General features: G+C 45.6%; 1 protein-coding gene across 1 annotated transcript in view; it reads right to left on the reverse strand.

The window, feature by feature from the left end:
• Window positions 1–3,737: 3,737 nt before the first annotated feature.
• LOC119402380 (synaptotagmin-15) overlaps window positions 3,738–21,664 on the reverse strand; it is a 171,530-nt gene continuing 153,603 nt past the window's right edge. The window contains exons 5-9 of the mRNA XM_037669528.2: window positions 11,324–11,454; window positions 10,357–10,490; window positions 7,883–8,044; window positions 6,444–6,561; window positions 3,738–4,638 (exon numbers count right to left, since the gene is read on the reverse strand). Coding sequence (XP_037525456.1) covers window positions 4,292–4,638; window positions 6,444–6,561; window positions 7,883–8,044; window positions 10,357–10,490; window positions 11,324–11,454 — 892 coding nt within the window. The 3' untranslated portion in view covers window positions 3,738–4,291. The remainder of the gene's footprint in view (window positions 4,639–6,443; window positions 6,562–7,882; window positions 8,045–10,356; window positions 10,491–11,323; window positions 11,455–21,664) is intronic.

Here is a 21,664-nt window from a genome sequence, read left to right on the forward strand (position 1 = left end):
CCCGGGGGCATTGGTGTATCCATAAACTTCTTCAAGCTCAAATTTGTTGGATCCTTCATTTTACTATTTCTTTTTTACCTGCAAAAGGAACATGCCGCAGCAGCTTAACATTGCTTCGAGATTGGATTTTGGGTTGGAAAAACTTTATTTCATTGCTTCGAGACGTAGGATATTTCTATATATTGGGGAAAGACTCATGTTTCACTTCGGAAATTTCTGGCCACGTGATTTTCGTGGAGTTTTTAATAACTGATGGATTAAGAAAACTTTTCACAAAACGCAGTTCTACTTAAGATGCAGTTGTCCTGCTGCGACTGCTTTGTACGGACCTGGACAACGTGCGCTTCTAAGTGTGGGAATTGGTTAAACATCGCTAATACGTTTTATTCATTCAGCTTCATTCTCCGGTAATTAACCCATATATGCCCAAACTCAGAAAAAATCACAAAACAAATATTTTTTTTTCACGAAAAGTGTACTTCTACTCTCAAAAGAAAGCGCAAGTTCTTTATTTACTGCCAGGTAAGCGCAACACTGTTTTTCAAGCCCTCCTATACATATAGGACACTGGGCATTAGGGGGGCTATTTGCGGATGTGGTAAGCCTTGAAACATTTCACGTGCACACCGACATTGCACTTCTTCCTCTCCATGACGCCTTTCACACAAAACACGCGTTTGCCCGGAGAAAGCGGCCGGCATTTCACGTGCACTTCTTCCTCTCCATGACGCCTTTCACACAAAACACGCGTTTGCCCGGAGAAAGCGGTCGGCACATGGCAGCATGAAAAGCAAGCAATGTCTAGGTTTGCACACATTGAGAATGAGGCCTGCTTGATGTGCTGTAGGTGGCGCTAGTCATCCTCTAAAGAAATAGCGATTTTAGAGGACATCAAAGAAGCGTCCTACATGTAGGACACTGGGCATATATGGGTTAAACCATTAAATATTGTAATAGTTTATACTGCACAACTCGAGCGCGACAGGCGCATTCAACAAGCACCAAATGCCAAAATAAATGGCTAAAATCATCACTGCATGTACAAGGCCGCCACTATACCACAGCAATGGGTCACTTGTAACGACCGATGATGAGATCGGGTAACGTAACGTGTTAAACAGTTAGCAAGGATCCAAGGATCCAAGGGTCATGTTTTCTACCGATAAAACCAATTTCATTCTTTTTACAATATATTATCTGGTGCAGGCGCCGCCGCGCCAAAATTATCGTCAGAATCGGACACTCGGTTCAGCGGACGATAAGAAAGGAAGGACGGAAAATGAAGTTGACTGTTGCGGAGGGCGACAACCGGGCACCTGTAGAGTCAGTGGAAATAGCACGGTCCCACCTCGACTCGTTGCAGTGTATACACAGTCGAATACGTGTGACACACTTATTATGTGGGAAATTGAGCTGTTCTTGGAGAGTGGAAGTTCATGAATCTTCAATCATTCACGTGGCAAGACACTTAGGAAATGTAATAAACTTTAAGCTCGGTAGGCTTCAACATTCAGAATAATCGCATACAACCGAGCTCTCTGATGTAATGCCATTAGCGAAATTCTATCTTAAAACGTAATGGTTCTACCTCGCGCAGAAAATTGCGGCCACTTTTTCATTCAGCCAAAGTAATAGAGCGGCGTTATGCTAAAGATGATCTTATAATCTTGATGGGAGTTGAAAAAAGGACCGATGCACTTGACACTTTATTACTTTCCACCGGCCGCTGCAGCCGCTGACGCACCAAGCTATACTCGTTCACACACTTCACAGCTAACGGAAGTACAAACAAGCGATGCCATTAATTGTTTCTCGCACTCGCAAGATTAGGGCACAGCAGTCACAATTGTTCGCCAGCACATCTGCTTGATTCTTTGGTCCTTATTTTTTAAATAGAAAATAATAATGGCAGTGACATCAGTGATCATTAAATCATGAAAGTAACAGAAAGGAAAAGCGGTGCGTCAGTTCCACGTGCTTGTGCGTTTCGGGCTGTACTGGGTGCGAAGGCGTCAAGAGCTTTCAAACAACTTGCATCACCTTCGATCAAACTGAACGGCAGGACGGGAGGCAAAGAAAGAAGTCCGACCTGCCGCGCAGTTTGACAGAAGGTGAACCCGTACCAATTCGCCCGTCTTTGAACGCAACTTGCATCACACGCACATAAAAAAAACGAAACAAAGAGACATACATTCCTTCACTATACAGCGGAGTTCTGCAATGAAATGTTAAAAGACTTTATACCATCACATGAGCTGCTGTGAAGTGTACGGTAATTAATGTATTGTGTTATATCTCAGTGAATACAAACTCCGCTGCTGCACCAATGATAATCAACTGATCAAACAAGTCATTTGAGGGACGAATATTGTTGTTGAGAGCCAAAATAAAAAAGAAACGGGGCAAAGGGCACGTAACCACCCACACAAAAAAATAATAATGTTTGGCGAAACGCTTGAAAACGAAGAAGGCCTCCTGAACACATGGTAATGCATTAAGTCATACAATCAGGGACCAGACTTCTTGCAAGAAATAACGAGCCGCAGTGTGAGAGACGCGCATTAAATGACCCTGGCGTTCTCAGTAGGTTGCCCTGTTCCTCCTCCCCCCTCCCTCCCCCCCCCCCCCCCCCCCCCCCCCCCGAAACCTTCCGCACCTCTCGTGGTGTGGCACTATACCTCCGGGATCGGCCAAGCTTTGACCAAGCGACGATGTCGTGCGATGGCGTCGTCATGGGAAGTCATAATGACGTAACAAATTTCGGTCACCTGTGACGCCATGATGACGTCCCGTGATGACGACACAACAGTCCGTTCCTTCTCCACACGCCGCTCGCTCGGAGATATTCACGTGAGTTTTTGCTCCATTCTTGTTTCGTCTGCCGCGTTTAGCACAGGGCCACCGCGCAACGAAACACATGATGTTTTCGCCTTTAAAAATAAAAAATCTAACTGGCTGACGAATGAGTGTTCACCAAGAGAGATGGTTACGATATTTCGGGCACGTGGCTTGCTTGAAAAAGTAACGTGTGGGCACAGCGAGCGCCGCAGCGGACCAATAATGCACTTTGGGCAACGGTCAGGATTTGGACGAGGCACTTTTGCGGCACCTGTTCGACGAGAATTCGATACGTTTAATTTCTTAACATTTTTGCTTGTCTTGTTGCAGCTGGATATGCACTTTTAAAAATTACGATGTCACAAATCGTATGATGAGACTTAGATTTCCGCATCCCTAAGCTTTTCGTCATCGAAATCTGTGAACAGGTCGACTCTTCAGCTGTTCAATTTACCGTTTTCTTCCGCCCCCCCTCCCCAATCTCATTTGTTTTCCTTTGCTGAAGTACGGGCAGAAAAGAAACCGTTTACTGTTTGCTACACGAACTTTCTGCTAATGAATGCAGAGTGTGTAATTAAGAACGCCACATTAAGGATGCTTCGAAATTCAGAAATAGGCATGGCATGTTTCAGTGTTAGTATTAGGACACACGGGCAATATTTCGCAATGGGATATATCGCTGCTTTCTGTCGTTTACATAAATCAACGCAAAAAGCGCAGCGAGATTGGCCGGTTTTAAGGCTTAAACTATAGGGCAACCTTGTAAAGAGTATCTTGAACCAATGCAATTTTTTTTTTCTAACGAAAAAAAAAGGAAGATGATACTGTCATTTTCTTAGATGACGCATCGAAAATTCGAGGTTTGTTTTGTGTAATGGCGCTTACGTAGCGTGCGCAAATCCCGAAAAGCAGTTTATTTCCCGATTAAGAAAATGTTTACAAATTACCAGCTAAACAAAACTCAAATACTGAACAAATATCATTCGGCTTCTGTACGCAAACAGCTTTTCTTTGCATTCATTGCGCTCGCTCGGAGTAATAAGCCTGCGAAAATTTGCGAAAGCTGACGCCCTTTGCGGCAGTCCTCGCGGCGCTATCTTTGCGTTTAGTTGCTCAGAACACTACAGTGCCTACAACTTGTTCAGATCTGTGAGGGGGAAAAAAAGAGGAAAAATGAGAAGTTAAAAAAAAAAGAAGGTCCTTCCAAAATCACGCCATTATTGGCGTGCAGCATACTTTTGCTTGGGCATTCAGGTCGTGGCTCATGCCAGACAACAATGGAGGCCTTTCGAAATCGACGAGCTCGCCTCGAATCGGAGCCCCGAACAAACTCGGGCAGCGTGACGGCGGCTAGTGTCGCAGACAGGAACTGCCATTTTGCGTGAGTTACCCTCAAACTTCGTGGGCCTCCCTGGTGAGGATGTAGAGAAGCGGGGCCTCGATTCGAGGCGTCTCAGTCGCTCTTCCATTCGTCGCGGCCCGTGGGGCACTCGAGCGCGTGCCACCGGGTGACGGCGCTGCGCGGGTTGGTGAGCATGTCCTGCCAGTGCCGAAGCTCCTCGCCGCGCGCGTACATGAACGGCCCGAGTACGGTCTTGCCCAGCCGCCGAAAGTCGGCGCCGTCCGGCGACACCATGACCGTAAAGCTGAGGCTACACGAGTCGAAGTATCGACCGGCCACGCCGAACGTGAACGCGTCCCCGAAGTTCGCTTCGTCGCCGTTGCCCCACTCTCGGTTTTCGGACCGCTTCTCCTTGACGCACTTGCGGCCGTGGTTCAGCGACAGCTTCACGTACACCCCTGCGCAGGACAGAGAAAACATGCCCGGGTCACGACATCCTGCCGATCAACACGCGCGGTCCACTACATATGTACTATGAGAGCGCGGCATATACGTGCGTGTGGTAGGCATGCCCACACTGCGCATAAATCTTGGCAGGCATTACAAAGGGCGAGTTAATCACCACAGAACCACAGTTTAAGCCGTGAAAAGATGGCGACAGATATACATGCATGTCTGTTCCCTTCAAGTGACGAGCTAGGTTACTTTAGCTGCTATTGCAACTTGCCCTTCCATGCGTGTAGGTTGTGTATCGCGCCCCATTTCTAGTCCTCATGACGGCAAAAGTCAATGTTATTAATCCAGGCGTCTGCGTTTTTTTTTTTTGGCCTTCAGAAGAAGGCATATTGGCCCCAAGCGCGTTTCACCACGTCGTATAATAATTCCGCCAGTGAGTTATGACGATCTGCGCTAGGCAAGGGAAACGTGTATAGACGATGTGGCAAGTGCCTTGGCAGTGAGCCTCAATAACCTTCGACTACAGCATCCTACAAATATGTGGAAAACACGCCAGTCTTTTATGCTGAAAAAAAAAAGTGTTCACCTTATCTATATATATACATATATATACAGGGTGTCCCAGCTATCACGCAGCACGATTTAAAAAAAGAGGAACGGCGTTACGCGAATGAAACCTACAGCATATTGTTCCTAGTACACTAGAGTAGCCACTGCTATTTTTTCGTTAATGAGTTTTAATTAATTAGTCATAATTATATTTCTAACTCGACAAGTACTCGCCTAATTGTCAAAATATCAATGAGGCGTATGTAGGCATGTTCAAATGGCATCTAACTGCGCTACTTTCAACAACGTGCTAATTGCGCGCTCATTTTTTCCGGCTGATAAAGAAAGCCCGCTAAATATGAAAAATAACACGTGACTACGCTCCCACCCGCAAAGGAAATCAGCGCCCTCAAATAAGCTTACTGCAAACAACCGCTTTGCCTGTTGCCTGTTGCGAAAGACAGCGTTCCGCATTTTGGCAAGCGTACAGGTCGGGCGCCAGCGATATGCGTGCAATTTCGCTGGGATTCATTCCGTTCGATAGTACGCCGCAATCATCCATATCTCACGGCCGACTGTTCTCATTGATAACGCGGCAGGTGTTCTGATTACGGCCTGACTCTGTAAAACCAAGCGGTGCGTTTCTAGGCCGGGGAGTGGCAGATAGGGCGATGCGTTTTTTTTTTTCTGCATTTTTTCCTTGATACTGTCTATCTCATAGGGGGCCTGTTTGAGGGCGCTGGTTCCCGACGCGCGCAGCACTCTAGTCACGTGTCACTTTTCATATTTCGCGGGCTTTCTTGATCAAGCGGAAAAAATGAGCGCGCAATTAGCACGTTGTTGAAAGTAGCGCAGTTAGATGCCATTTGAACATGCCTACATACGCCTCATTGACATTTTGACAATTAGGCGAGTACTTCTCGAGTTAGAAATATAATTATGACTAATTAATTAAACCTCATTAACGAAAAAAATAACAGTGGCTACTCTAGTGTACTAGGAACAATATGCTGTAGGTGTGATTCGCGTAACGCCGTTCCTCTTTTTTTAAATCGTGCTGCGTGTGTGTATATGTATATATATATATATATATATATATATACATTGTTGATGCAACACAGACATTGTTGATTATCTTCGGGGTTTGGTTTTTGAGGTCAGTCTTTCAGTCTAGTCAGTCCTTCTCGCTCGCTCAATTTCTGCGGTGATAATGGAAAGCCTGCTAAGGTCCTTTGTTTGCAAACGGTAAAATACTTACATTTGCTGGCATCCTCCTGCTTTGAAAATTTTCGAACTTTGAGAATAGACGCCCTGATGCGGTTGGTGAACGGGTTGCAAGTCATACAAATCTGGATCTCCCCAATCTGGGAACTTTTCTGCAAAGACGTTAGCAAGAAAAAAAAAAAAGGAATTGTGAGCGAACTCTTTCGTCTATTCCGGAAGTGAAATTACTTGGTTTCTGGTAGATGCTCTGATCCATTTAATGAGCTGGTCTTTTGAGCACATATATTGCCCCAAAGTACGATATTTTTTTTTCTGAGAATACAAAGAAAATATGTTTGTGAAACTTCGTTCATAGGTTTTCATGGCAAGGATTTACTGTTAGTCACAGCAGCATTCAGGTAGCTGAATTAAAGCAGCAACCTACCAAAATTTGCGGGGCAAGCTTTTCAGCTTCGTTTATCAGCCGACAGTACTAAGATAAAAATCAAAACAACTTGGCAAGTAACTATAGGAATGCTTCATATGGTGCCTCGGAGTCTGTATTCCTTCTTTTCCTTTATCCACCATGCGCACCGCCGTAGTAATGGTCCCATCGTCTTTCCAGTATCTCACGTTTTTTTGCAAAATGATACCTTCGTGATCACATGCACCTCTGTTGAAATTGCTGCACTGGTTAATAACCACTATTTTTTTTTTACACGACATAAGCAATAACGGCGCTTATTGTTATTCGTTGGCATCGCCATATTAGACGACATCCGGGTCTATTCGCGTATCCCTTCATCGGCATGCATGTCCGCGGAAGTGCAAAAACTTCACATATTTATCACATGTGGTACGTCATATTCTGCAGTCTGACATAACCTCTTAATATTATTTCGCCTTCTTTGGCTTCCATGAATTAAGTTTACTTAATCATCACAAAATACGATGTACCTTAGCTGCAGGCAGAGACAAAAAAAAAAGAAAAGAAAATACACGAGGGCTCAGTCCGCGCTCCGTGTTTCACTATTCTTGCAGCCAATCTTTTTTAAAGCAGACATAAAATGAACTTGTGTATTCACATATTTTGGTCATTTCCTTTGGGTGTCTACCTAAGCGCCTTCGTGCGCATTAAAGCGTAGGGGAGAGGAAACAGCAGTACAATGAATGTCCAGGAAAGTGAACGTAATTAGGTTTGACAACGGTGGTTAGCAAGCAAATTTAAATATTACACGCGAGATCACGATGTAAATAGATGTTTTTAGGAGCGTGAGTAGCCTGAGTCTCACCGCCCTCCCGTCGACTATAAGTGCCGAAAACTTCCAAGGAGAAATTGCGGCCAAATGCTTGTCGCATTCTGTTTGATGGGAAGCCTGCGATGCACGCGATAGCTTCGAAATTTAAAAGCTAACACTTGGTTGTGATAGCGGAGGTGCGGCCAATTATGGGACGCGTCGCAGTTATTACGAGTGCGCCGCGGTTCCAACGTACCTTGGGCACATTGTCCAGGTCCATCCAGATGACCTTGTCCGGAGCGAGTGGTTCCTTCTCCAGTTGCAGCGTGACGTGGCCCAAGCAATGGCGCACTTTCTTGCGGTCGATGTCATAAACGGACAGCCGCAGCGACCGTGCGCGCACTTCGTCCTCCGAAATCTGCGCAAGAAAGGGTTCATGCACAACCATCTAGATATCTGTCTGGCTGGGTAAAAATCCTAGATGCTGAAATGGCTCCAGCCACAGTTTAGCTCCGCTGTTGGCTCCAGCACCCCCTGGGAACATTAATCCCTCGTAGGGAACGATGCCCACTGCATACGTGCACGCCCTTCGCGACGCGACGGAAAGGAGGAGCCGGGGTGAGAGGAGAAAAAAACGACGCCGCTTGCTCAACACGCACTGTCATATCCCGAGGAAGGGAGTGAACAGTTCTCGAAACGTGTGCTCGAGTCATTTCCGCCTCTAGAAATCTTCTGTGCCTGTATACAATTTTCCAACGTCCATTTATATCAGCCCCTCTGTCCCTCCAACCCAGCAGCGTACATTTACGCCGTCATCCGACGGCGTAAAGCTCGAGGCCCAGATGCCGGCCACCATCAAACACTCTGCCATTTCGGCGCGGCCACAGTGTCGCGTGTCGCTGCAGTCGACCTTGTTCGCCGAACGTACACTTGAGAGCAGCATGACAGCAGTGCGCCAGCGCTCAGACGAGTGGCTTTTTTCATATTTCGCGGGATTTTTTTTTTGCAACGCGGAACAAGGAAACAATGCAGTCGACGGTTTTTGAAAGTGCTCTACAATTCTGCGTTCATACTTTGGGTCTTCAGCAAATAAATCAAAAGTTGGATAATTAAACATAATTATTGAGTTAGTGAATGGGAGAATAAAAATAGCCTGACTAACTATTGGCCAGCGATAACAGCATGCGTTCGGTTCAGTTCGCTTCCGACGTGCCTTTCATTTTCAAAGACTTGGCCTAAGTTACGTGGCACCATATAAATCTACGCAAACCCTATCGGAATGCGGCCACTATGGCCATTTGAGGGTCGAACACGAAACCTCGTGTGCATTAACAGACTGCCGCAGCTAATGAGCCTCCGAGGAGGTTCTGTTGCTCCGTTAGCCATGACATTCGCTCACCGAATTCCGAAGCTCTGCGTGGTGCCTTTCAGCACAAGCAATGTCGAGAAGAGGTGAGCGCGTACACTGCAGAGCAACGCCGCCTGGGTAGAACAGGATCTCGTAGCTCGAAGGACTAACGCTCATCGTGTTCGTGTTTTCGTTTCTGCAAACTACATATATAATGAGTTGCGGTGTATCCGTGATGCGCTCGGTGTGTATTATATTATTTCTCATCGCTCCAATCTACAGTAGCCTGTTAGATGTGTCGCTAGGCAGACATCGAGTTTTGTTCAAAGGCTCATTCCTCTCTCTCTTTCTCTCTCTCTCGGTTCAATAGCGTGATGTCGCTACCCCGTGCATGTAGGTTTTGTTTTACATACATATACGCGATCGTCGGGTGAGACTACGAGAACGCTCAACAAGAGAAAACGCCAGGCCTGCGCGGTACACCCAGCACAGCCACAGTGAAAGCTGGGAAAGCGGCTTTTCTAGATCCCGTTGTAAACTCTCTTGGGGCGACTACTGCAAATACACTTGCAAGGTATCCACTACGCCATAAATCATCATAATTGTTGCGAATTAGGGAAGCACCCGCTTTGCCATTCGTCATTCTGCGGAGAAGCGAGTTGCCCGCTACACATATGTAAGGCATTATGTGCACTTTGTTGACGCTGTGGCTGATGATGATGAATAATTATGGCTGAGCCCTTTGTACTGGTTGGGAAGATTTAAACGACCCACTCGTTACGCAATTTGCATTGTGTGACGCCCGGTTGTTATTTTACGCTTCTACCACACGATATTACATCTGTAAACGTGATTCCTTACCCGACATGACGCCTGTGGAGGGGCTTTTTCTAAGGAGTTTCAAGCACCAGCGCGGCTCTGTGGTATAATACTCGACTGCCACGCAGAGGGCCTGGGTTCAGGTCCCGCTCGATCCTGGATATTTTTTTCTCATTTCGCGCGATAGCGGTTACGGACACCGGCAGCGGCGGACAACTACGCCACCAAGATCGGCTGCTGTTGTGACCTCATAACAGCTTTCGCTGTAAAATGACTTTTTAACAAAAAGAAAAAGCAATCAGTGAGCGTTGCGCCGCTATCGTAACAAGCCATTAGTAGAAAGGTTAAACATCCTAATAAATTTTCTGCATTCTCGCATATTTGGCACTTTGGTAGACCTCTTCAGGAACGAAAGTCGTTGACGCAGTTTTTGCTATTTACACTGCAGTTTCTCAAGTTCAAGAAGAATTCTTTTGTAACGACTCTGTATCTGCAGGCAGCAGTGCAGAGGCATAGTGCACTGATGAGGATTGTCATGCTCGTTCTTGAGCTCACAAACATACCTTGAATGTGAGGGTTTCGTTAAATTTTGGTGCCAACGTCCGCGTCTTCACGGTGCTCTGCTGGAAAGTGTCTTCATCTGGCAACAAGTAGGCCCGGACAAATGGATCTCGAGGAGTGTTTGTGAGGCCACGCCCTGCGACAGTACGCGAGAAAAAAAAATACTGTCACGGGAGAGGGGAAGGGTGAAGGGGGGGATGGGTCTGGTCTTGTCCGGATCGAGCTGCCATTTCAGCGAACAGTATATCACAAAAAAAATACATCAGTAATTACGCTGTGTATGAGTAAAATATGTCGGCTATGTCAAGCTTTCACTTTCAGCATATATACTTCAGCATCCATTGTACGCGTGTACACACCAAAAAGAGAGGGAGAGAGCGAAGCAATGGTCGGGACCTCATGTTTTCTGACTGTGAGTAGTTTATAAAGACAGCGTATTTTTCTCATTGCGCTGTCCTCATGATCAAGTAGCGAACGCTGCTGCCTCGCCGAAATTCATGCAGTTCTTCATGATAGAATGAAACTGGTAATCTTCCAGGCAAAAAAAAAAATGAAGTGTTGCTTTGATAACACTATTGTAAACGTAGATATGCCTGTTGTCGCAAAGGGTTGATACCTGGATTTGTTGGTACGTCACCATTGACTTATATAAACAAGGGAGAAATTGGACTGGAGGAGGACGAAGCCAATGTCGCGGCTGGGGTCGTCACCTCCCCCTGTTTGTCGTGTACTCTGCGAGTGTAATAATAAATAGTGTCCATGTAATAATGAAGATCATGCATTTTCTATTGGACCGGCATGCAGCGTTAAAGCTTATGTTGTATTTAATACAACAATGTGCCAACATTCTACAACATACCGGGCCATGGCAACAATTGCAACTATGCAAAAAAAGGAATATGCAGTCACCGTTAATTGGAGGGTGACAATATCTCTGTTACCTTCATTTCATTATCAAATGTTGTTTACCTGGTAGATATTTGGCCTTTATGATGTTGACGTTGAGCTCCTCACTTTCAGACTTGTAGTTAAGGCTGAACCATAGCCTGCCATTTGTGCATCTTGGTACCGTAGCGTCTTCGTCATCAGACCAGCTGTAACTGTGTGCGCAAAGGAAAGTCAGTGTGAATGTCCATCGAACACAGATCGCAGCACGCTCAAGCAATGCATGTTGAGCGACTGCATTACTGTGCGAGACGTAAAAACGAGCGCAGCTTAACAATAGTAGGATGAAGCAGGATAATGAACAGTGAAAAAAAAAAGAGGCATTCCCATCAGAGGCCATCTTTAGCTTATACGTTTAAGGGACACTAAAGGCAAATAACAATTTATATCAGAGTGAAAGCTCAATGTATGACAACGTCTAAAATGGCAATATTATCAACAGCAGTGCCCTACTTACCGAGAAATTAAGCTAAATGTATCACACGATGAGCGCCACGAGCGGCACATTTTGGAAATGATCCCGATGACGTGTGAGAGTTCGACTACAATTAATCAGTCGTAATCAAACTAGCTGCAATAAAAAAAGAACTTTTCGTGCATCAAGAGACGTAATAAAATGCTGCTTATTCGTTTCTGTTTGATTTATGGAAAAACGAACCTCCTTGGCGTTGCCATAGGGAACGGCGAGCGTGGTTCAAAGGTTCCGTTTTCGCCGAACTGCGCTTCGCCCTGCACCCTCTTTCGCTCACGCGGTCCCGTCTCAGTGGTAGTTTCGGTATCGCGTACTGCCGCGTGTGTTTTGCGCGCTCGTGAAAGTCGCTCTGACAGAAAGTTCGACAAAATGCCGCATGCATGTGATGTTGCCGGATGCCCGAATGGCGCACGCCGCCAGTGCACGGTGTCGCGCAGTAAAGGCGGACAACGTTGGGCACGGCAGCAGTGACGTGAGTAGAGTGACCTAGAATAGGGGGAGTGTCCAAAGCGCCGCGCGAATACATGGGAGGAGCGAGGGCCTTTTGCGGTGAACTCCCACGCCGCGGCGCTGCCGAGCCGAACTAGCGACCACATTGGCGAAAGGGGTCGATGACATGCGCGCCATTTCCCCTCAGGTGCAGATAGTGGTATGCACAATACCGGAAGTACCAGTGCGAAATATCAGCTTGCAAAGAGCGGTTGTCGTCGCAAACAAAGAGATATGGCGAATTAGTCGAGAGAAAGGCATCGAGGTAGTGGAAATAAACAGAGAGGTGCACAGGTGGGGTGGTTTTCGAAGAGACGGAATACACTTCGATAAGAGGCTTGGCCATGAGGTGGGTTGGCGTCTTGCAGGACGCGCAGTAGCTTTTTTGGGAGGCACGCGGGCCCTTCGGTGCCCAAGGTAGCTTGTAATGAGGAAAACAACCAGGGGGACTCTTTGACAGGTAGTATAGCGAAAAAACAGAGAAAAGGTAAAAGAAGGGAGAAGCCGCGTGTTGCAATTAGTTACATTAACATGCAGGGTGGCAGAAAAAAGGCAAAATGGTTAGAGATTGAGGGACAGTTAAACAAGGAACAGATAGGTGTTTATGCGGTTACAGAAACACACCTTAGAGACTTGGAAGAGCCACCACATATTGAAAATTATGTTTGGGAAGGATGTAACAGGATCACATCAGAAAGGAGAGGTGGGGGGGTTGGAATGCTAATTCATAGCAGAACAAAATGGGAGAGAGTGAAACAAACGTGTTCAGAGCACATATGGGTTTCGGGCACAGTAGGTGGAAAGAAAACGTGGCTAGGTGTAGCTTACTTGTGGACAGGGAATAACTGCAGAGAAAGGAATCGGGAGATAGTGAAATGCATAAGCACCGATATTAAAGAATTTGGTCATGATGCCGAAATAATCCTTCTAGGGGACATGAACGCTCACATTCATGACCTTGACGGATATTCAGACACCAATGGCAAGTTATTGCTAGATCTCTGCGAGCAACATAGTCTTGAGATAGTTAACGTGGGGCCTAAGTGTGAGGGGCAGATCACGTGGGAAGTCGGAAACAGGCAATCGAGCATTGATTACTGTCTCATGACAGAAGGAATATATGATAAACTTAGAGACATGAGAATAGACGAAGAAGGCATTAACAGCTTGGGTAGTGATCATAAACGCATAATATTACAAATGGGATATAAAACTGAAAATAAGAACATAGAATCAAAGTTTGGCAGCTCGTATCTAAATGACAAACAAATAACAAATATAGCCGCAAGAGTCGAGGAAAAAGTAGACGAACTACCAGGCAAAGACTGGAAGTATAGTGAGCTGCTACATGTAATGCACGAAAGAAATGGAAATAGAGAAGAAAACTATTTGTTGGAAAGGAAAGAAAAAGCCAAAAAGTTGGTGGAACAAAGAAATCCGGGAAGCGATCGAGATGCGACGTCAGGCATCACGGGAGCACAGACAGGCAAAAAAGGAGAAGCGGCAACAGGACGAAGTTAACCAAATATGGGAAATATATTTAGAGCAAAAATCCATTGTGCAGAAATTAGTCGAGGCAAAAATTAAAGGTGAAAGTGAACGCTGGATGACAGAGATTCGCGAAAAGAAGAAGGCCGCGCCTAGGATATTTTGGAGCCACCTAAAAGCGCTGGGTAGGAAGTCTGGCACAATGCAACAACATATGGTAGATGAAGGAGGAAATAAATTCGAAGGATATGAAGCGCTAGGTTACATTCGAAAGATAACAGCCGATTCGTTTAAAAAGGTCCCCCAGGGGATTCCCCCGGTGAGTAAAAGTACGCAAAGGAGAGCAACCGACGAAGATGTAGTACTAGAGAATTTCAATTGGAAGAAGGCCGAAGGAAAAATTCCTAAGCGCACTACTCCGGGCTTAGATGGGGTTCCCGTCAGCCTCATTAACGAACTCGGACATAACACTAAAGAAGCACTGCTGAAAGTCATAGAAAAGTGCTTACAGGAGAGGGAAATACCAGACAGTTGGCGAAAAAGTAGAATGAACTTAATCTATAAAGGCAAGGGAGAAAAAGATAACATTCGCTCGTATAGACCCCTAACAATTACATCGGTGCTATACAGGTTGGCGATGCAGGCAGTAAAATAAATTAAAAATAGAAGCGTGGGTAGAACAAAATGATATTTTGGGAGAACTTCAGAATGGATTTCGAATCGACAGGCGGTTAGACGATAATCTGTTTGTTCTTACCCAGTGTATAGAAATATCTAAAATAGAAAACAGGCCCTTATACGTAGCTTATCTAGATATCACCGGGGCGTATGACAACGTTAATCAGGAAATTTTGTGGGATATATTGAAGGAAGTGGGCATAGGTGACGACTGTGTACAGCTTTTGAGAGAAACATACCGAGAAAATACAGTTTGTATAGAATGGGAAGGAATAAGTAGCAAGGACAGCGTTGAAATTAGCAAGGGGCTGAGACAGGGATGCCCTTTGTCCCCGCTGTTATTCATGCTGTACATGGCGAGGATGGAAAAAGCGCTAGAAGGTAGCAACATTGGATTTAATTTGTCACACAAACAGGTCGGAGCGATGGTTGAGCAGAAGCTTCCAGGTCTATTTTATGCTGATATTGTCTTATTTGCGGACAGTCAACATGATATACAGCGACTGGCAGATATATGCGGAAGGGAGTGTGAGGCTCTAGGACTAGGATTTAGTGCAACAAAATGTGGATTGATGGTATTCAATGATCACGGAGACCATACGGTCTTAATACAGGGCCAAAAAATACCGAGGGTAAGCGAGTACAAGCACCTCGGAGTATGGGTAAATGAGGGGGATAGATATATGGAGGTACAAGAGAAAGCATCGGTAGCAAAGGGAAAGAGGAATGCTGCAATTATGAAGCACAGAGCTTTATGGGGATACAATAGGTACGAGGTGCTTCGAGGGCTGTGGAAGGGTGTGATGGTTCCGGGGCTTACATTTGGGAACTCAGTGGTGTGCATGAAGTCAGAGGTGCAATCAGGAATGGATGTAAATCAAAGGACGGTGGGCCGCCTCGCCTTGGGCGCTCAAGGGAAGACGACAAATGAGGCGGTGAAGGGTGATATGGGATGGACAGGCTTTGAAGTGAGGGAAGCGCAGAGCAAAATGAGATTCGAAGAGAGGCTGAGGAAAATGAAGAAGAGTAGATGGGCAGAGAAGGTTTTCAGGTATTTGTATAGAAAAAGCGTTGACACGCAGTGGAGAAAAAGAACTAGGAGGCTCACCAGTAAATATACGGCTGGCAGTGCGGGCGATATGGCAACAAGGAGCATTAAGCGGAAGGTCAGAGAGGCGGAGAAGACTTATTGGATGACAGCGATGGAAAAGAAGCCGGCTCTGAGTAACTACCGAAAAGGAAAAAACGAAATAAGGAGGGAAAGGTTTTATGATAATTCAAGGGGAAGCGCTTTACTGTTTGAAGCAAGGTCGGGCTGCCTGAGAACGCGTAGTTATAAAGCGAGATTCAGTAACGAAGAAGAACTATGTACATGCTGCGGGGGAACTAAGGAAACGATGGAACATGTACTGATTGAATGTGGCGATATTCACCCAGGTATACGTGTGGGCACGAGTCTACATGAAGCCTTGGGTTTTAGGGACAACAATGGAAAGCTGAACACGCCCGCGATAGAAATAAGTAAGAGACGGTTAGAGTATTGGTGGCAGAAAAGTAGAGATAAAGTACAAAAATAAATAATTGGGGGAAAAAAGGTTATTCTGCCTTAAGAGGCAGAGAGATGGACTGTGAATTTATATTTTTTGTTATAATAACATAGATTTAATCAATGTAGATAAGGCATTAGGACAACATGAAACAAGGAAGTTTTTTTTTTCTTTTTCTTCTTTTTTATCCTTCGAGCCTGGTGGCAGACATGTCACCGCCCCGTTATAAAGGGGACGCTCATAGCATCCATCCATCCATCGTGGACTTTCTCCGCGGTGGAAGCCGCGCCAAAGCGGCGAGCGTCTGCTACGCGCCTGATATTTTGGCACCTATTATCCAAAACTGCGGAAATTAGGGCAATATTTAATACTGCGTCACTGCAACATAATACTGCAGCGACTCAGCGCACAGGGAACACGTTTGGGCGTTGTGAAACGGGAATTTTGTATATTTCCTTTCAGCTGGTTTGTCACCGCAATGGTCTACACTTACGCGGCTGCTTGAGGACCGCATTCTGCGCGCAATTCATTATGAGGGGACGCGCTTAATGTAGTTTCGTGTGGAATGACGAACGTAAATGTGCTGCAGATGAGAATAAGCTGGAGATCGCGAAGATAACCAGGAGAATACGTAGCAGAAATGCACGTATGAAATGGCTACCTCATGCTAACGCGTTTGCACCCTTCATATCCTTTCTTTTTTTCGTGCGTTCGATTTGTTTTACAAGGCTGCTCTGCTGTTTCAAGTGTTTTCGTGCGAAGGCGAATGTGTCCGTCGGCGTGGCCGCGGCACCAAAGCAAAAACATTACTAGCATAACTTTCGCGTCTCGTTAACTTTGCATGCACGAAAATTGGCATGGTCATCACATGACGTCGCGGTGAATGACTTCAGGACGACGTCATATTGACGTCACAAATTTGGTCGATCTGTGACGTCATCATGTGATGATTTTGTGCATCACTCGTGTTGGCGGTGCAGGACGTCGATGGTGAGTTTTCGTGTTTGGAGGCATCTAAGGCTTTTGCCTTTAAAAAACAACACAAAACAAAGTAAATGAAACGATAACAGTGCAACACCGTGTATGCTTCACTTAATGTTACCAACGATCACCCGAAAACAAACGTGATTCTTAGTTCAGAGCAGCTGATTACACGTGTCTGCGGGACAAAAGAGGCTTGCTTTAGCCGTCCTGTCCTCTCTTTATATTTTTTAAAGAGGTGACCAGACACGTAGTTTCAGTACTCCGGGGCTTCAGTATGCGGTCGGGTGCCGTGTTGACGCGCAGTCGATTGCCACGAAAACAATTGTATTTTATATAACTACTCGTCCACATCTTTTTCTAAAGTCTGAACCGCGCGAACGCTAACCGCCGCGAACCGTGAAAATATCTGAAGTTGAGAATTAGTTGTTTGAAACTGTTTTCATTTCGTATGGTGAAGGGCTGAAGCAATGCACGCATTTCGCTCAAACGTCTCATACTGACGTTCAGCGATCCCTGTAGATAGAAACAAGAGCGACGCATGAGCGACCACAGCTCGCTCTGAAACACGACATGAGAGATCTCTGAACAATTTTCTAAAGTGATTGAGACACTTTCAAGTTTGTAAATTCCTTACCGTGTTCTTGTTCAGGCAGCTATTTAACTTGCACAGCAAGAATGAGGGTATTTGTAACTTTATTTCATGATATCTGCATATTTTAAAAGCATTTTTTTATATTACGCCTTTTATGCAAAAACTTGTGTGGAATAATGTTAGTTTACCAGGCATTGCTCTTCTTTCAAATGTTTGCGCACGGTGAGCCTTGTACGCTACCTCAGAAGCAAAAATAAGCCAAGAGCATTAATTGCAATCGTATGGCCGCCCATACTCTTTCTTTTGTTTACTTCACGTTTTCCCGGTGTCCTGTGCCCATAATAAAGCGCTAGTGGAGGCTAACAAACTGTCGGATAAAGCGCTGCGCATATGGCGAGCAAACCACTGGCAACCATGGGTAAAAACTCGTAGTGTGAAGCGGTCACTGCGCCTAAGTATTTCAGCGACTGCGCGTGTAATTTACTTTTTTTTATTACTCTTAATTCATGCATGCGTGATTCTATTGCCCGTGCGAATAAGTTATTTTCTTTCTTTCCTTCTGTGTGTTCGCTTTGCGCATTTTTACGCACGCATCAACGTTTTCGAACTTTATCACTTGAACCAGGCCACGCTGATGCTGCTTGACACATGATTCTCTGCATTCTGTTGTTGCCCCAGCACTAACACAACGCTTCAAGGTGGATAAGATCCATTCCGCACCGCATTATTAAAGTTAAGTAGGCTTCAAGTGCCCTGTGTGAAAACTCAGCGCAAAAACCTACAGCGCGTAGCAGACGCCCCCCGCTTTCCGCGCGCTTCCCGAGCGCGGAAAGCCCACGGGTCCGGCGCAGCAGCGGCGCGGCGCGGCAGTTCACCGCAAAAGGCCCGCGCGGGAGCCGGCGCTTTGGACACTGCCCCTATTCTAGGGCACTCTAGACGTGAGAAACACCGCTTTCAGGCGGGTGATCTGAAATGCGCTAACGCGATGCGGACCACTAAAACGTGATTTTATTTCAAAATAAGCACTTACTTGGCACAAAAGTACCACTACGAGGTTTCTGGACCGTTATTTCAACAATCAACGTCGACTTAATATTTGCCTTTAGTGTCGCTTTAAGACAGGAATATACGTAACACCTCAATGTTTGCGCAGTCAGATCAAGCCTACACTTGTGCGTTTATGCGCAACATCACTATTCAGCTATGTATAATGTGTCTCCGACATAGAAGCGCGCGTGTACAGTTTACGCCGAATTTCTTTCGTTTTCCTTGGCTAAAACGAAAAAAAAAAGCGTTGTTTGTATAGTGAGAACTGATCCTCTACACAATGCAGTGCTTCCTGAACTCTTGGCAGATAATGCACATCAGTCCATCATTCTCTTTATTTTTCTTCCCGTATTTTATCATTTCATTATTAAATCTATGCGATATAGGCGCACACGCAGCTTCATTACAATGTCTTTAACCTTGCTCAATACCGTGCAGCTAAGCAAAAAATCACCCTAATTCACAGCAATCCACTTGCGTAAGACTGCTACTTCTGATCCGCCGTTCGGGCCTCATATGACGGCGATCGCTGCGATAACTGGAAAAACGTTGCAGCAGTGATCAATCGCAGAGCGCAATCGCTCAAGTTCAAGGGAAGTTTCGTATGTGGCACTGGTGAATTATGGGAACTATAGTTAAGATGTTTCAACTACAGCCTTTCAGGACACAGGTAACGAGTCATGTAGTATATCTTAGCTCATTCGCAACGTGGCGTTAGTTCTGTTGAATTGCAATGACGACAGCTTTTAAATCATAAGTAGCCCTTTTAAGGCACCTGACTCTAAAAGGACCGAGCCTGACGCTCATTTGCGCTGCCATTTGATTAAAGCTTTGTCAGTCCTTCGGGGCACCAAATACGTGGTAAACACAAATAATATGATCATACTATAGTAAAGCTTCAGTTTGGACATGCGTCATGGACGTTCTCAGAACATGGGTTGTTGGTCGAGCTGCCCTATAACCATCTCGGACGTGCTGTCCATTTGTTAACTTTCCCGACTTTTAGGAGCGATGACACGCTTAACCTTTGCACTAAAATGCCAATGTGCTATGTAGCAGTGAAAAAAAAGTCAAACGGTCACTCATGCATTTGCTTAAGACGACTCAAAGGCGAAAGCCATCTGCTTCTTCTCAGTCGACTGTATCGATCCGCCCGCCTATCCCGGAAGTTTTCTGCACCCAACGTGGTTTTGCACTGCCTGCTGGATCGGAGGTGTCGGAAGCTTCCTGCACCACACGTGTTTTTGCAGTGCCTCCGGGATCGGTGCGCCAAGCGACAGTCATTTGATGACGTCATCGTGTGACATCAGAAGGTTATGTGACGTCACGGTGACTTCATGGGCTGATGTCATCACATTATGATTTCTTGCATTACTCGTGCTGACGCCGACGCCAACGGTCACTTTTCGCGTTTGATGAGGCGTCTAAGGCTTTCGCCTGAATAATCTGCACTGACAAGCGCAGCCACTGTACTCCTGGCGATGTAAACGTTACAAAACCCCTAAAATACTCGCGAGCGAAATCAGCACAAAAGCTGTTATGAACTGAGCCGTTGCACGTACTGGAACCCCTCGTATTTGTGGCAAGCATGACGTTATGCACATAAGCAAAATTTGCTGCTTTACGAAGTGCTCCTTCGGCTACCAGTGACAGTATGCACTGCTAACGTGTATGCATGGCATACACGCAACGGTAACCAAACAGCCAATTTTTGTTCAGCCACCGTCTTATGCAGTTCTTCAGGGAGGAGTGGGCTTTTCGCGTGCACTCTTTACCCTTTTTCGTGCGCGACGTGTTACCCATAATACACGAATGGCGAATAGGGCATACCCGCCGCGGTAGCTTAGCGGCTAAGTTATTGCGCTGCTAAGCCCAACTGTGCGGGTTTGATTCACGGCGGCCGCATTTCAGTGAAAGGGGAACGCAAGAACGCCGGTGTACTTAGCGTTACAGGTGAAGAACCCGAAGTGGTCAAAATTAATCCGGAGTTGCGTAATCACCAGGTCAAGCCAGGCATATTGATTTCAAAGCGCTTATACAGTTCTCGAGAGAACCGTTGGCTTTCATCGTTAAAAGACTACCAAACTGCATAAATCATAACGTGTTCGTGAATTCGAGGCACGTGAATGAGATACCAAAGGTTGTGTCATTGAGACGTTCAAAGTGCATAAAAACAGAGCTTAGCAGCGTTTTTCTGCACTTAAAAACAGAGCTTAGCAGCGTTTTTCTGCACTTAGCTTTAGCAGCAGCAAAGTAGGTCCGCTTTGATGTAGAGTTCGTCTGTGAAGACCGTAAGTACCTTACTCTCATCTCATTTTTATAAAGGGATCTGTATTGCATAAATAAAACACCCTATATATAGGCCCATATTGAAAGGAAACAAAGCCTGAAGGGTAACATAAACACGATTTTCTTTCGTGCCTCCAGAGTCCAGATTGGACAAAGCTCAATTATTGATCGCAATCGGGCCTGCGGATATTTAATGCTCAGTGGCGAAAAAAAAATCCACTGTGAAAAATCGCGAGAGATATATTACTATCGCTCTACACGACACAACATTTCTGGGCTATCACCTGCCTCGCAATCCAGTGGAAAAATGTTTTCCATTGATGACGCTGTTCGCTGTGAACAAGCTATTAGCAGCTTATTCGCAGCACTGTTATACTTCCTACACTCATCTAGCATAAACCGCAAGGTCGCGATATTTGTGTTGTGCAACACCGTTCTGCGCAATTCTGCTCGATGCTCTTATACGCCATTAGTATGTGTAAACGATGTACTTTATGCTTGCTGCATCTTCAGTGTGGTTTCTATATTGGTACCTATAGCTGTAATTTTCGTACTGTAGTTATCAGGAACAAGAAAGTGAGACATAGGCCCATGACACACATGCAAATTTCTTAACTGTTTCCCCATCATTGCCAAGCCCAAAGGAGCAGATGACACAGCGAGAATGCTTAAAGAAAAGAAGTGAATAGGGGATATTCGAATCCGTACTGCCATCGTAACACTTGCAGCGTTCGCTATCTTTTGCCTAGCGCAGTTGTGATGCAGCTGCACACGATGGA

This window comes from Rhipicephalus sanguineus, chromosome 1, assembly GCF_013339695.2.
Source record: "Rhipicephalus sanguineus isolate Rsan-2018 chromosome 1, BIME_Rsan_1.4, whole genome shotgun sequence".
In the NCBI taxonomy this organism is placed as follows: domain Eukaryota; kingdom Metazoa; phylum Arthropoda; class Arachnida; order Ixodida; family Ixodidae; genus Rhipicephalus; species Rhipicephalus sanguineus.